Below are 15,546 nucleotides of genomic sequence, written 5' to 3' on the forward strand. Positions count from 1 at the left end.
ACCTTATGGATGGTGCCAGGTTTCCTCCAGACGTGCAGCTTGGCATTCAAGCCAAAGAGTTCAGTCTTGGTTTCATCAGACCAAAGAATCTTGTTTCTCATGATCTGAGAGTCTTTAGGTGTCTTTTGGCAAACTCCATTGTGCCTTTTTACTGAGGAGTGGCTTCCGTCTGGCCACTCTACCATAAAGGCCTGATTGGTGGAGTACTGCAGAGATGGTTGTCCTTCTGGAAGGTTCTCCCATCTCCACAGAGGAACTTTGGAGCTCTGTCAGAGTGACCATCGGGTTCTTGGTCACCTCCCTGACCAATTGCTCAGTTTGGCTGGGCGGCCAACTCTAGGAAGTGTCTTGGTGGTTCCAAACTTCTTCCTTTTAAGAACGATGGATGCCACTGTGTTCTTGGGGACCTTCAATGCAGCAGACATTTTTTGGTAGCCTTTCCCAGATCTGTGCCTCGACACAATCCTGTCTCGGAACTCTATGGACAATTCCTTGGACCTTATGGCTTTGTTTTTGCTCTGACATGCACTGTCAACTGTGAGACCTATATAGACAGGTGTGTGCCTTTCCAAATCATGTCCAATCAATTGAATTTACCACAGGAGGACTCCAATCAAGTTGTAGTTATTTCTGTTTTTTATTTTTAATACATTTGCAAATATTTCTAAAAACCTGTTTTTGCTTTGTCATTATGGAATATTTTATATAGATTGATGAGGATTTTTTATAAATGTAATACATTTTAGAATAAGGTTGTAATGTAACAAAATGTGAAAAAAGTCAATGGGTCTGAATACTTTCCGAATGCACTGTAAGTACGAAAGAGCACTGCTATTGTCAAAACAGAATGTATTCATATTCCTCTCATTGTACAACTACGTGAGAGAATCGATGACTCATCCAGGTTTAGCATTAAACAGTGCAGATATGCGAATACATACTGTATCTATCTTTGCTTCCCAAATACATGTGGAAACAATAGATGGAGCAGTAAGCACTTGAAGTAATATGGTCTCTTTCAATTACAGCACAGATTTTGCACTGTAAAAATGTCACCCAATGTGTCCCAAGTGTGTCAAATTGTAAATGTGTTGCAACCATGACAAGATTCTAGGACTCTGCAGGGAATTTCGTATCAGATTTGACAAGTGTTCATCCTAATCAAAGACGATTTAAAGAAATCTGGCATATTAAGTAACACTGTCAAGTCATTTGCCATAGCCTAGACCACATAACACCACCCACCATGCCCAACCCATCAACCCAGTCCACATAAAGAATGTTTCACCTGAGCAGAGACACCTATGGGCTTAGCCCTGCCCCTGTTCCCCATCCCTCTCTTCCTTCTTCTCAGCCACCTTTGCTTCCTCCTGTATTCTGTCGGTCTATGATTCCAACAGACTGTGCCACCGGCAGACCTGCTGTCCTTTGGACTCTTTCATCTGGGTCCAGTGAGTGAGTTCCTCCTCTCCAGAGCTGTTGAGGCCTAGCGAGATCCAACCGATCATCTCCTTGCGCTTCATGCTGCGCTTGTTGTACACGGAGAGGATGAGCGTCACGTCTGACAGCTGGAAGAGGGCAACCTGGAAGACAAACGTCTCCTTGTATGTAGGGTTGGGCTGGCCATGACAGATCGACGTCTTACACTTGGACATCTCCTGGCCCATTGAGTTCAATAAGGTCAGCTTGACATATGTATCTAAGAGGAAGAAATGGGGAGAATGATTAAGGACTAGAAACAAAACAATTCTATATCTCAAATGCTGAGATACAGCTTATAGTCCAAAAATAACAATTGTGTTAATTTTAGGAAATGCTAGCATTACATAATTTTTTATTCAAATTAATGAGTTAGATTTCTTGAGGTGTGACAAATATGAAAAATGGGGGGGGTGATATAAATAATACAATAAATGGATAAGCTACAGCACGGCAACATGCAAAACTGAACATACCCCATGGCAAAGCAATTGCGGAAGCATAAAAAATGTATTAAATCATATCACTAAAGTTATTCCTAGATCATTCCTTATTCAATTACCTCCCAGAAAAACAATGTAGGGATTCAACTCCAACTATTAGAAAGTGAATATTCATCACTTACTTTATTTAGTATTTTATCTACAGGCAAAAAAAACCCTGAGACAACAACTGACGACATCCAAGGCTGCAAACCAAATTGGAAGAAACAGCGGCAAGCATAGCAATCACAAAGGCCTTGATCATGTTTTGCCTTTGGCCATAACCATTTTCCATAATGTTCCATATTTCTACTGCTGTGAATGAGTGGGTAAGGCATGAATTGACAGGGCTTTTATAACGATCAGTGCCATCTGCTTTTGAAGGCCTATACTGTAGCTCTTTGCCTTGAATTCAGGGGATCTCTTGAGCTCTTTGACACTACCAAAATAGACTTCATTTTATTTTAGCTTGCTGTAGAATGGCTTAAACTGTAGAACTGTTGTTGTCTTAAGAGGCCAGTAGTGGTGGAGAAGTTCTTCTACCATTGTCAATGAATGAGAGGGGTGGTGACAGCTGATTAATGTGATTTCCATCCTCAACTACCTGTGCACTCACAACTTTGCATACAAATTCAAAGCATAATTCATGGCCTGATTCCGACTTCACAGCTTTTAGATTTGTCAGTGTAGCCAGATGTTACTATTTCTGTAAAGAAAATCACATCTGAATTTAGTCAATATTCAGAAGACAAAAGCTCCCCAGAACACCTGCTGACCGCACAAATAAATTCCCATGTGAAGAGCGATATACTGTAGCAACAAATTAATGTAATAGAGCAATTACAAATACTTTTGGTTGACTGATGAGGTATTTTACTGTTTTATTGTCAATAGATTTTCAGAAGCTTTAACTTCACTGGGAAAACATTTACGCAAATCTCCTGAATTAAAATGGCTGTTCGTAACATATTGTAAAATATAACGTTACAATACTATAATAAAACTAAATTGTATGGAGAGATAGACAATTGTTATGAAGTACAGTGGCTTCCCAAATTGACACCTTTGATAAAGATAAGCAATAATGACTGTATAAAATAAATAGTTCAAATACTGAGCTATATTGTATGCTACAAAAAATTGGGAAATTACAATGTACAATAATATAAATGCACCAAGTAATGTGTTGGTCCCATGTTTCAATAGCTGAAATAAAAGATCCCAGAAATGTTCCATACGCACAAAAAGCTTATTTCTCTCAAATGTTGAGCACAAATTTGTGTACATCCCTGTTAGTGAGCATTTCTCCATTGCCAAGATAATCCATCCACCTGACAGGTGTGACATATCAAGAACCTGCTTAAACAGCATGATCATTAGAGGTGCCATCTTAAATAAAAGGACAATGAAAGGCCACTCTAAAATGTGCAGTTTTGTCACACAACACAATGTCACAGTTCTGAGGGAGTGTGCAATTGGCGCGCTGACTGCAGGAATGTCCACCAGAGCTATTGCCAGTGAATTTTCTGTTCATTTCTCTACCATAAACCGCCTCCAACATCATTTTAGATAATTTGGCAGTATGCCCAACAGGCCTCACAACTGCAGATCACATGTATAGTGTCATGTTGGCGATCGATTTGCTGATGTCAACATTTTGAACAGAGTGTTCCATGGTGGTGGTGGGGTTATGGTATGGGCAGGCATAAGTTATGGACAACGAACACAATTGCATTTTATCGATGGCAATTTGAATGCACAGATACCGCGCCATTCATCCACTGCCATCACCTCATGTTTCAGCATGATAATGCACCGCCACATGCCACAAGGATCTGTACACAATTCCTGGAAACTGAAATGTCCTAGTTCCATGGCCTGCCTATTCACCAGACATGTCATCCATTGAGCATGTTTGGGATACTCTGGTTCAACATGTATGACAGCGTGTTTCAGTTCCAATATCAGCAACAGTTCCAATATCAGTCAATATCCAGCAACTTCACACAGCCATTGATGACGAGTGGGACAACATTTCACAGGCCACAATCAACAGCCTGATCAACTCTATGCAAATGTCACGCTGCATGAGGCAAATGGTGGTCACACCAGATACTGACTGGTGTTCTGATCCACGCCCATACCTTTTTTTTAAGGTATCTTTGACTAACAGCTGCGTATCTGTATCCGAATCATGTAAAATCCATAGATAAAAGCCTAATAAATGTATTTGAATTGACTGATTTCCAAATATGAACTGTAACTCAGGAAAATCTTTGAAATTGTAGCGTGTTGCGTTCAGGTTTTTGTTCAGTATATATCATTTTATACTAATACAATTGCTCAGAGACACAGATTTATTTAACAAGTAATACTTTTTTTCTCAAAAAAGGTCGGGGGCTAAATTATTGACCCCCCTAAAAATTATTACAAATAAGTAGTCAAAAGCTTAGCATTTGGTCCAATTTTCCTAGACTACATCAAGCTTGTGACTATAAACTTTGTTGGATGCATTGCAGTTTGTTGTGGTTGTGTTTCAGATTATTTTGTGCCCAATAGATATGAATGGTAAATAATACGATAACAATAATAATAATCGTACAAAAAAAAGTATGAAAATGTATGCGGTCATTGTTGTAAGTCACTCTGGTTAAGATCGTCTGCTAAATTACAAAACATGTAAATAATGTATTGTGTCATCTTGGAATCACTTTTATTGTAAATAAGATAAGACACTTCTACATTAATGTGGCTGCTACCCTGTTTACGAATAATCCTGAATGAATCGTGAATAATGATGAGTGAGATATTTACAGAGGGTCAAAGATCATACCGGTCACGGGTGCACCTCAGCCACGCTCAAGGTACTAAACGATATCATAACCGCCATCGATAAAAGACAGTACTGTGCAGCCGTCTTCATCGACCCTGCCAAGGCTTTCGACTCTGTCAATCACCTTATTCTTATCGGCAGACTGAATAGCCTTGGTTTTTCTAATGACTGCCTCGCCTGGTTCACCAACCACTTTGCAGACAGAGTTCAGTGTGTCAAATCGGAGGGCATGTTGTCCGGTCTCTATGGGGGTACCACAGGGTTCAATTCTCGGGCCGACTCTTTTCTCTGTATATATCAATGATGTCGCTCTTGCTGCGGGCGATTCCCTGATCCACCTCTACGCAGACGACACCATTCTGTATACTTCTGGCCCTTCCTTGGACACTGTGCTAACTAACCTCCAAACAAGCTTCAATGCCATACAACACTCCTTCCGTGGCCTCCAACTGCTCTTAAACGCTAGTAAAACCAAATGCATGCTTTTCAACCGTTCGCTGCCCGCACCCGCCCGCCCGACTAGCATCACCACCCTGGACGGTTCCGACCTAGAATATGTGGACAACTATAAATACCTAGGTGTCTGGTTAGACTGTTAACTCTCCTTCCAGACTCATATTAAACATCTCCAATCCAAAATCAAATCTAGAATCGGCTTTCTATTTCGCAACAAAGCCTCCTTTACTCACGCCGCCCAACTTACCCTAGTAAAACTGACTATCCTACCGATCCTCGACTTCGGCGATGTCATCTACAAAATAGATTCCAATACTCTACTCAGCAAACTGGATGCAGTCGATCACAGTGCCATCCGTTTTGTTACCAAATCACCTTATACCACCCACCACTGCGACCTGTATGCTCTAGTCGGCTGGCCCTCGCTACATATTCGTCGCCAGACCCACATAAAGCTACGCCTTATCTCAGTTCACTGGTCACGATAACAACACCCACCTGTAGCACACGTTCCAGCAGGTATATCTCACTGATCATCCCCAAAGCCAACACCTCCTTTGGCCACCTTTCCTTCCTGTTCTCTGCTGCCAGTGACTGGAACGAATTGCAAAAATTTGTTGGAGTTGGAGACTTTTATTTCCCTCACCAACTTTAAACATCATTTATCTGAGCAGCTAACCGATCGCTGCAGCTGTACATAGTCCATCTGTAAATAGCCCACCCAATCTACCTACCTCATCCCCATATTGTTTTTATTTACTTTTCTACTCTTTTGCACACCAGTATCTCTACTTGCACATGCTCATTTATCACTCCAGTGCTAATCTGCTAAATTGTAATTATTCGCTCCTATGGCCTATTTATTGCCTACCTCCTCATGCCATTTGCACACACTGTATATAGACTTTCTTTTTTTCTACTGTGTCATTGACTTGTTTATTGTGTTATTGGCTTGTTTATTGTTTATTCCATGTGTAACTCTGTGTTGTTGTCTGTGTCACACTGCTTTGCTTTATCTTGGCCAGGTCGCAGTTGTAAATGAGAACTTGTTCTCAACTAGCCTACCTGGTTAAATAAAGGTGAAATAAAAAAATGTATTAAAAAATACCCCCAAGACATGTTAACCTCCTCTGTTATTGGTAATGGTGAGTGGTTAGGATGTCTTGGGGGTATGATCTTCGACCCATACTCATCATTATTCACAGTTAATTCAGTATTATCTGTAAGCATGGTAGCATCCACATTAATGTCGAAGTGTCTTATCTTACAATAAAATCTTATTTAAACATTAGTATAAAATAATATAATTTCCCAATTTTTGGAGCATACAATATAGCTCTGTACTTTAAATATGAATTTTATACTGTGATTATGGCTCATCTTTATTAAGGGTGTCAATAACTCCGGACCTCACTGTAGAAAATGTGCCAAAAGACTGCATTGGTTGTTGAATGGCACCAGCACTCACTAGCATATCCCATTATGATACCACACAAGTCACCAAAAGCAAAAAGTTGTCCTGAATTACTCCTAATATGGAGAAGCAAGCTATCATGATTCCCACAACCCCACATACAATGAAAAAAAGCAGGGAGCAAGGCTCAGGGCTGGACGGGGAAATACATACATGAGAATAATCAGGAATGGGGAGTAAGTGAAAAAGACACACACACACACACACTGATACATATACTGTTCAAAGCTTTGAATAAGCACTGTTCGGTAGCACTTTATAATAACTCCACGTAATAAAGCATTTATAATGGATTAGTAAATAGTTTATTCCTCATTTATGAATCATTACTCCCACATTTGTAAATGTTAGTAACGTAGTTATTCACACATTTATAAACGTTTAAAATATTGAATAATGATTCATACGATAATTCATAAGATATTTAATATAGGTCCCTATAAACCATGTACTACTCATTAGTGCACTAAATCTAGCAGATTCATTACTTACCAACAACAGCTGCAAATTCCAATAAAAACGACATAATGTTTTGAAGTTCACTTTCCTTGCTTTGTTTAACCACACTATCATGAATCAAGCAAAGAAGTTTTGTGCGTCAGAGAGCAGTATTTATTTAGTTTCATAGAACAGACGTACATCGCATTCGGAAAGTATTCATACCCCTTTACTTTTTCCACATTTTGTTGCGTTACAGCCTTATGGATTATGGATTATATTGCTTTATTCTTCATCAATCTACACACAATACCCCAATGACAAAGCAAAAACAGGTTTTTATATTTACGTAAGTATTCAGACACTTTAATCAGTACTTTGTTGAAGCACCTTTGGCAGCGATTATAGCCAAGAGTCTTCTTGGATATGAAGCTACAAGCTTGGCACACCTGTATTTGGGGAGTTTTTCCCATTCTTCACTGCAGATCCTCTCAAGCTCTGTCAGGTTGGATGGGGAGCGTCATTGCACAGCTATTTTCAGGTCTCTCCAGAGATGTTCGATCAGGTCACTCAAGGACAGTCAGATTTGTCCTGAAGCCACTCCTGCGTTGTCTTGGCTGTGTGCTTAGGGTCGTTGTCCTGTTGGAAGGTGAACCTTCACCCCAGTCTGAGGTCTTGAGGGCTCTGGAGCAGGTTTTCCATCAAGAATCTCTCTGTAATTTACTCCGTTCATCTTTTCCTCAATCCTGACCAGTCTCCCAGTCCCTGCCGCTGAAAAACACATTAGGGATGGTGCCAGGTTTCCTCCAGACGTGACACTTGGCATTCAGGGCAAAGACTTCAATCTTGGTTTCATCAAACCAGAGAATCTTGTTTCTCATGGTCCTTTAGGTGCCTTTTTGGCAAACTCCAAGCAGGCTGTCATGTGCCTTTTACTGAGGAGTGGCTTCAGTCTGGCCACTACCATAAAGTCCTGATTGGTGGAGTGCTGCAGGGATGGTTTTCCTATTGGAAGGTTCTACCATCTCTACAGAGGAACTCTGGAGCTCTGTCAGAGTGGCAATAGGGTTCTTGGTCACCTCCCTGACCAAGGCCCTTATCCCCCGATTGCTCAGTTTGGCTAGGGGCCAGATCTAGGTAGAGTCTTGGTGGTTCCAAACTTCTTCCATTTAAGAATGATGGAGGCCACTGTCTTCTTGGGGACCTTCAATGTTTCAGAAATGTCTTGCTACCCTTCCCCAGATCTGTGCCTTGACACAATCCTGTCTCGGTGCTCTAAGGACAATTCCCTTGGTTATGGCTCTGACATGCACTGTCAGCTGTGGACCTTATATAGACAGGTATGTGCATTTCCAAATCATCTCAAAGATGATCAATGCAAACAGGATGCACCTGAGCTCAATTTCGAGTCTCAGAGTAAAGGGTCTGAATACTTATGTAAATAAGGTATTTCTGTTTTTTTTTGTGTGCAAAAATTCATTTATGTATGTAGAGTACCAGTCAAAAGTTGACACCTACTCATTCAAGGGTTTTTCTTTATTTTTACTATTTTCTACATTGTAGAATAATAGTGAAGACATCAAAACTATGAAATAACACATATGGAATCATGTAGTAACCAAAAAAGTGTTAAACAAATCAAAATATTTTTGTATATTTGAGATTCTTCAAAGTAGCCACCCTTTGCCTTGATGACAGCTTTGCACACTCTTGACATTCTCTCAACCAGCTTCACCTGGAATGCTTTTCCAACAATCTTGAAGGAGTTCCCACATATGCTGAGCACTTGTTGGATGCTTTTCCTTCACTCTGCGGTCCAACTTATCCCAAATCATCTCAATTGGGTTGAGGTCGGGTGATTGTGGAGGACAGGTCATCTGATGCAGCACTCCATCACTCTTCTTCTTGGTCAAATAGCCCTTACACAGCCTGGAGGTGTGTTGGGTCATTGTCCTGTTGAAAAACAAATGATAGTTCCACAAAGCACAAACCAGATGGGATGACGTATCACTGCAGAATTCTGTGGTAGCCATGCTGGCTAAGTGTGCCTTGAATTCAAAATAAATCACAGACGGTGTCACCAGCAAAGCACCCCCACACCATCACACCTCCTCCATGCTTCACTGTGGAAACTACACTTGCGGAGATAATCCGTTCACCTACTCTGCGTCTCACAAAGACACGGTGGTTGGAACCAAAAATCTCAAATTTGGACTCATCAGACCAAAGGACAGATTTCCACCGGTCTAATGTCCATTGCTCGTGTTTCTTGGCCCAAGCAAGTCTCTTATTTTTATTGGTGTCCTTTAGTTGTGGTTTCTTTGCGGCAATTCGACCATGAAGGCCTGATTCACGCAGTCTCCTCTGAACAGTTGATGTTGAGATGTGTCTGTTACTTTTATTTATTTGGGCTGCAATTTCTGAGGATGGTAATTCTAATGAACTTGTCCTCTGCAGCAGAGGTAACTCTGGACTTTCTTTCCTGTGGTGGTCCTCATGAGAGCCAGTTACATCATAGCACTTGATGGTTTTGCGACTGCACTTGAAGAAACTTCTTGAAATTTTGCGGCTTGACTGACCTTTATCTCTTAAAGTAATGATGGACTTTTGTTTCTCTTTGTTCTTGCCATAATATGGACCAGGGCTTTTACCAAATAGGGCTATCTTCTGTATACCACCCTTACCTTGTCACAACACAACTGACTGGCTCAAAGGGATTAAGGAAAGAAATTCCACAATTGTAGGCCCACCTATTAATTGAAATGCATTACAGGTGACTACCTCATGAAGCTGGTTGAGAGATTGCCAAGAGTGTGCAAAGCTGTCATCAAAGCAAAGGGTGGCTACTTTGAATAATCTCAAATCTCAAATATATTTTTTATTTGTTTAACACTTTCTTGGTTACTACATGTTTCTGTATGTGTTATATGTCTTCACTACTATTCTACAATGTAGAACATAGTAAAAATAAAGAAAATCTCTGGAATGACTAGGTGTTTCCAAACTTTTGACTGGTACTGTATATACATCTATTTTTTATACAAAAGCGAAAATAGTTGTTGCATATGTATTCAGCCCCTTTGTCTAGGCAAGCCTAGTTCAGGAGTAAAGTTTGGCTTAACAAAATTACATAATAAGTTATAAGGACTCACTATGTGTGAAATAATAGGGGTTGACATGTCCCCATACATACATCTGTAAGGTCCCTCAGTCAGGTATTTAATACCAAGCACATATTTAACTACAAAGACCAGGGAGCTTTTTGAAAGCCTCATAAAGAAAGGCAGTGATTGGTAGATAGGTAACAATAACAAAATTAGACAATGAATATCTCTTTAATCATGGTCAAGTTAATAATTATGATGTGGATTATGTATTAAACCACCTAGACACATAAAAGATACAGTGTCCTTCTGAACTGATCTTCAGAACAGGAATTAAACTGCTCAGGGATGTCACCATGAGGCCATTGGTGATTTGAAAACAGCTACAGAGTTCAATGGCTGTAATGGGAGAAAACTGAGGATGGATCAATAACCTTCTAGTGACTCCACAATAATGACCTAAATGAGAGTGAAAAGAAGAATACAAATATACAGAAAAAACATATTCCAAAACATGCATCTTGTATGCAACAAGGCATTAAAGTAATATTGCATAAAAACACAGCAAAGGAATACACTTTTTGGCCTAAATGCAAAGCCTTATGTTTGTGGCGAATCCAACAAAACACATCACTGAATAACTGCCTCCTTATTTTCAAGCATGCATCACGATATGGGTACGCTTGACATGGGCAAACACTGGGGGAGATTATTAGGATAAAAATGAACGTAATGGAGCTAAGCACAGTCAAAATACTAGAGGAACCTTTCAGAAGGACAATAACCTACAACACAAGGCCAAATCTACACTGGAGTTGCTTACCAAGGACACTGTAAATGTTCCAGAGTGGAAAAGTAAGTCTTGACTTAAATCTCCTTGAAAATCTGTCGCAAGACTTGAGCATTGCTGTCTAGCCATGATCCCCAACATCTTGACAGAGCTTGAATAGTTTTTTAAATTATATTTTACAATCCAGGTGTGCAAATGTCCTATAGACTTATCCAAGAGGACTCTGTAATCGATGCCAAAGGTGTTTCTAACATGTATTGACTCAGGGAGCTGAATACTTATGCAATGACAATATTTTAGTTATTTCATTATATATATATATATATATATATATATACAGTTGAAGTCGGAAGTTTACATACACCTTAGCCAAATACATTTAAACTCAGTTTTTCACAATTCCTAACATTTAATCCTTGTAAAAATCCCCTGTGTTAGGACAGTTAAGATCACCACGTTATTTGAAGAATGTGAAATGTCAGAATAATAGTAGAGAGAATTATTTATTTCAGCTTTTATTTCTTTCATCACATTCCCAGTGGGTCAGAAGTTTACATACACTCAATTAGTATTTGGTAGCATTGCCTTTAAATTGTTAAACTTGGGTCAAATGTTTCGGGTAGCCTACCACAAGCTTCCCACAATACGTTGGGTGAATTTTGGCCCATTCCTCCTGACAGAGCTGGTGTAACTGAGTCAGGTGTGTAGGCCTCCTTGCTCGCACAGGCTTTTTCAGTTCTGCCCACAAATTTTCTATAGGATTGAGGTCAGGGCTTTGTGATGGCCAATCCAGTACCTTGATTTTGTTGTCCTTAAGCCATTTTGCCACAACTTTGGAAGTATGCTTGGGGTCATTGTCCATTTGGAAGACACATTTGCGACCAAGCTTTAACTTCCTGACTGTTGCTTCAATATATCCACATCATTTTCCTCACTCATGATGCCATTTATTTTGGGAAGTGCACAAGTCTCTCCTGCAGCAAAGCACCCCCACAACATGATACTGCCACCCCCGTGCTTCACGGTTGGGATGGTGTTCTTCGGCTGGCAAGCCTCCCCCTTTTTCCTCCAAACATAACGATGGTCATTATGGCCAAAACAGTTCTATTTTTGTTTCATCAGACCAGAGGACATTTCTCCAAAAAGTACGATATTTGTCTAATATGCAGTTGCAAACAGTAGTCTGGCTTTTTTATGGCGGTTTTGGAGCAGTGTCTTCTTCCTTGCTGAGCGGCCTTTCAGGTTATGTCGACATAGGACTCGTTTTACTGTGGATATAGATACTTTTGTACCTGTTTCCTCCAGCATCTTCACAAGGTCCTTTGCTGTTGTTCTGGGAAGGATTTGCACTTTTCGCACCAAAGTACGTTCATCTCTAGGAGACAGAACGTGTCTCCTTCCTGAGCGGTATGACGGCTGCGTGGTCCCGTGTTTATACTTGCGTACTATTGTTTGTACAGATGAACGTGGTACCTTCAGGTATTTGGAAATTGCTCCAAAGGATGAACCAGACTTGTGGAGGTCTCCAATTTTTTCTGAGGTCTTGACTGAATTCTTTTGATTTCCCCATGATGTCAAGCAAAAAGGCACTCAGTTTGAAGGTGGGCCTTGAAATACATCCACAGGTACACCTCCAATTGACTCAAATGATGTCAATTAGCCTATCAGAAGCTTCTAAAGCCATGACATCATTTTCTGGAATTTTCCAAGCTGTTTAAAGGCACAGTCAACTTAGTGTATGTAATCTTCTGACCCACTGGAATTGTGATACAGTAAGTTATACGTGAAATAATCTGTCATGCACAAAGTAGATGTCCTAACCGACTTGCCAAATCTATAGTTTATTAACAAGAAATTTGTGTTTGTAAACTTCCGACTTCAACTGTATATATATATTTAAATATAAATCGAATTTTTCTTCCCCAAAAATACAATTAAATACATTTTAATCCTACTTTGTAACACAATAAAATGTGAAGAAATCCAATAGATGGTCGGCCGAAGCCGAAAACGTGAAGTTGATCGATCCCTGTTGAGGGAGGAGCAGAGTTCTTGTATATGACAGTAAAGCATTCTTATGATGACAAAAATGTGTTGGCACCTTCAATTCTTGCACATTTTCTCATAAAAAGTATATTTCAACACTATCTGCTCAGGCAAATTTGCGAAACTGCTAACCTTGGAACCAATCAACTGCTATACCTAGAACCAATCAGAACTCTCTGTAGCTGTGGGTTTAAAGAAACATTATTTTATTTAACCAGTTATGTCAGTTAAGAACAAATTCATTATTTACCCCGGCCAAACCCGGACGATGCTGAGCCAATTGTGAACCGCCCTATGAGACTCCCAATCACCGCCGGTTGTGATACAGCCTGGAATTGAACCGGGGTCTGTAGTGATGCCTCTAGCACTGAGATGCAGTGCCTTAGACCACTGCGCCACTCAGGAGCCCCCTATTCAATCATACACTTTGCATAGAAACCCATATAAAAGCATGTAGATGTGTGTGTGTCATGTATGCTAGAATGGAGGTTTAAAAATGACAGCTGCATACAGTGCATTTGGAAAGTATTCAGACCCCTTCTCTTTTTCACCGTTTTGTTGCGTTACAGCCTTATTCTAAAATGTATTAAATAAAAAAGAATCCTCATCAATCTACCAACAATACCCCATAATGACAAAGCGGAAACAAGTTTTTTGACATCTTGCAAATGTATTAAAAATTTAAAATGTATTCAGACCCTTTAAACCAAGCCATGAGGTTGAAGGAATTGTCTGTAGAGCTCCGAGACAGGACTGTGTTGAGGCACAGATCTGGGAAAGGGTATCAAAAAATGTCTGTAGCATTGAAGGTCCCGAAGAACACAGGGGCATACATCATTCTTAAATGGAAGTTTAGAACCACCAAGACTCTTCTTAGAGCTTGCCACCCGGCCAAACTGAGTAATCGTGGAAGAAGGGCAGAGCTCCAGAGTTCCTCTGTGGAGATGGGAGAACCTTCCAGAAGGACAACCATCTCTGCAGGAGCAACAACATCTCAGGCGCGAAATGGTAGGCCACACAAACTCACAGAACGGGACCGCCGAGTTCTAAAACGAGTAGCGAGTAAAAATCGTTTGTCCTCGATTGCAAAACTCAATCTGAGTTCCAAACTGCCTCTGGAAGCAACGTCAGTACAATAACTGTTCGTCGGGAGCTTCATGAAATGGGTCTCCATGGCCGAGCAGCAGCACACAAGCCTAAGATCACCAATGCACAATGCCAAGCGTTGGCTAGAGTGGTGTAAAGCTCGCCATCATTGGACTCTGGAATGGTGAAAATGCGTTCTCTGGAGTGACGAATCACGCTTCACCATCTGGCTGTCCAATGGATGAATCTGGTTTTGGCGGATGCCTGGAGAACGCTACCTGCCCCAATGCATAGTGTTTACTGTAAAGTTTGGTGAAGTAGGAATAATGGTCTGGGGCTGTTTTTCATGGTTCGGGCTTAGTCCCTTAGTTCCAGTGAAGGGAAATCTTAATGCTACAGCATACAAAGACATTCTAGATGATTCTGTGCTTCCAACTTTGTGGCAACAGTTTGAGGAAGGCCCTTTCCTGTTTCAGCATGACAATGCCACCGTGCACAAAGTGAGGTCCATACAGAAATTGCACAGAGCCCTGACCTCAAACCCATCAAACACCTTTGGGATGAATTGGAACGCTGACTGCGAGCCAGGCCTAATCGCCCAACATCAGTGCCCAACCTCACTAATGCTCCTGTGGCTGAATGGAAGCAAGTCCCTGCAGCAATGTTCCAACATATTGTTTCATGTGAGACAAAAATAAAAGAATGAATCAAATAAATCATCACAGCAAAGGAATGTAGTTTGTGAGCTTGAAAATGAACATCCTGACAGTCTGAGGCAGGGTGCTCTGCAATCCTCTGACTCTATCTATTGACAAGGATAATAATGTGTCATTTTTTATTTGTCAGTATGACTGAAATGGGTCCTGCCTTGATGACTGTATTAGATTTACACTACTTGTCTTATAGATTTTTGTAGTCTTAAATGATTACTTGAAATAAACTGTTAGCTAAAATGTTCCTTTTTCCCGGAATGACATGCTAGCTAGTGATAAAGCTATCTGCTCCTGCTAGCAAGCGACAGTTCTACTTGTTGTAACTAGCTAGCTAACTAGTAAGCTAGCTACATTATTAAGGTTGCAGTGTTCTACGTTGGGAGTAATTGTACAGCTTGCATTGATGGTATCACGTTTCTTCTGGTATACTTTACCTGATAGCAGTTTGTCGAACGAAGAACTATCTCGAGATGCCAGCAGCTGTCTACTTACTGTACCTTAGATACAGATAATGTGATTGGCAGACGTGATCAGCAGAGATAGTACCATATATAGTACAGACTTTTGATTGGTTCACAGTTTAGTACTCTACGGCGTTAGCATGTCCAACTTGCAGACATAATAATAAGTATTTTGAAACAAATT

At 40.5% G+C, this 15,546-nt stretch overlaps 1 protein-coding gene across 1 annotated transcript in view; it reads right to left on the reverse strand.

Annotated features, from left to right (window-relative positions):
• Positions 1-1,385: 1,385 nt before the first annotated feature.
• Positions 1,386-15,546, reverse strand: part of syt14a (synaptotagmin XIVa) — a 177,867-nt gene continuing 163,706 nt past the window's right edge. Inside the window, exon 10 of the mRNA XM_038969530.1 lies at positions 1,386-1,699. Within this exon, the coding sequence (XP_038825458.1) occupies positions 1,386-1,699 (314 nt within the window). The remainder of the gene's footprint in view (positions 1,700-15,546) is intronic.

Source organism: Salvelinus namaycush, chromosome 30 (assembly GCF_016432855.1).
Source record: "Salvelinus namaycush isolate Seneca chromosome 30, SaNama_1.0, whole genome shotgun sequence".
NCBI classification, from domain to species: domain Eukaryota; kingdom Metazoa; phylum Chordata; class Actinopteri; order Salmoniformes; family Salmonidae; genus Salvelinus; species Salvelinus namaycush.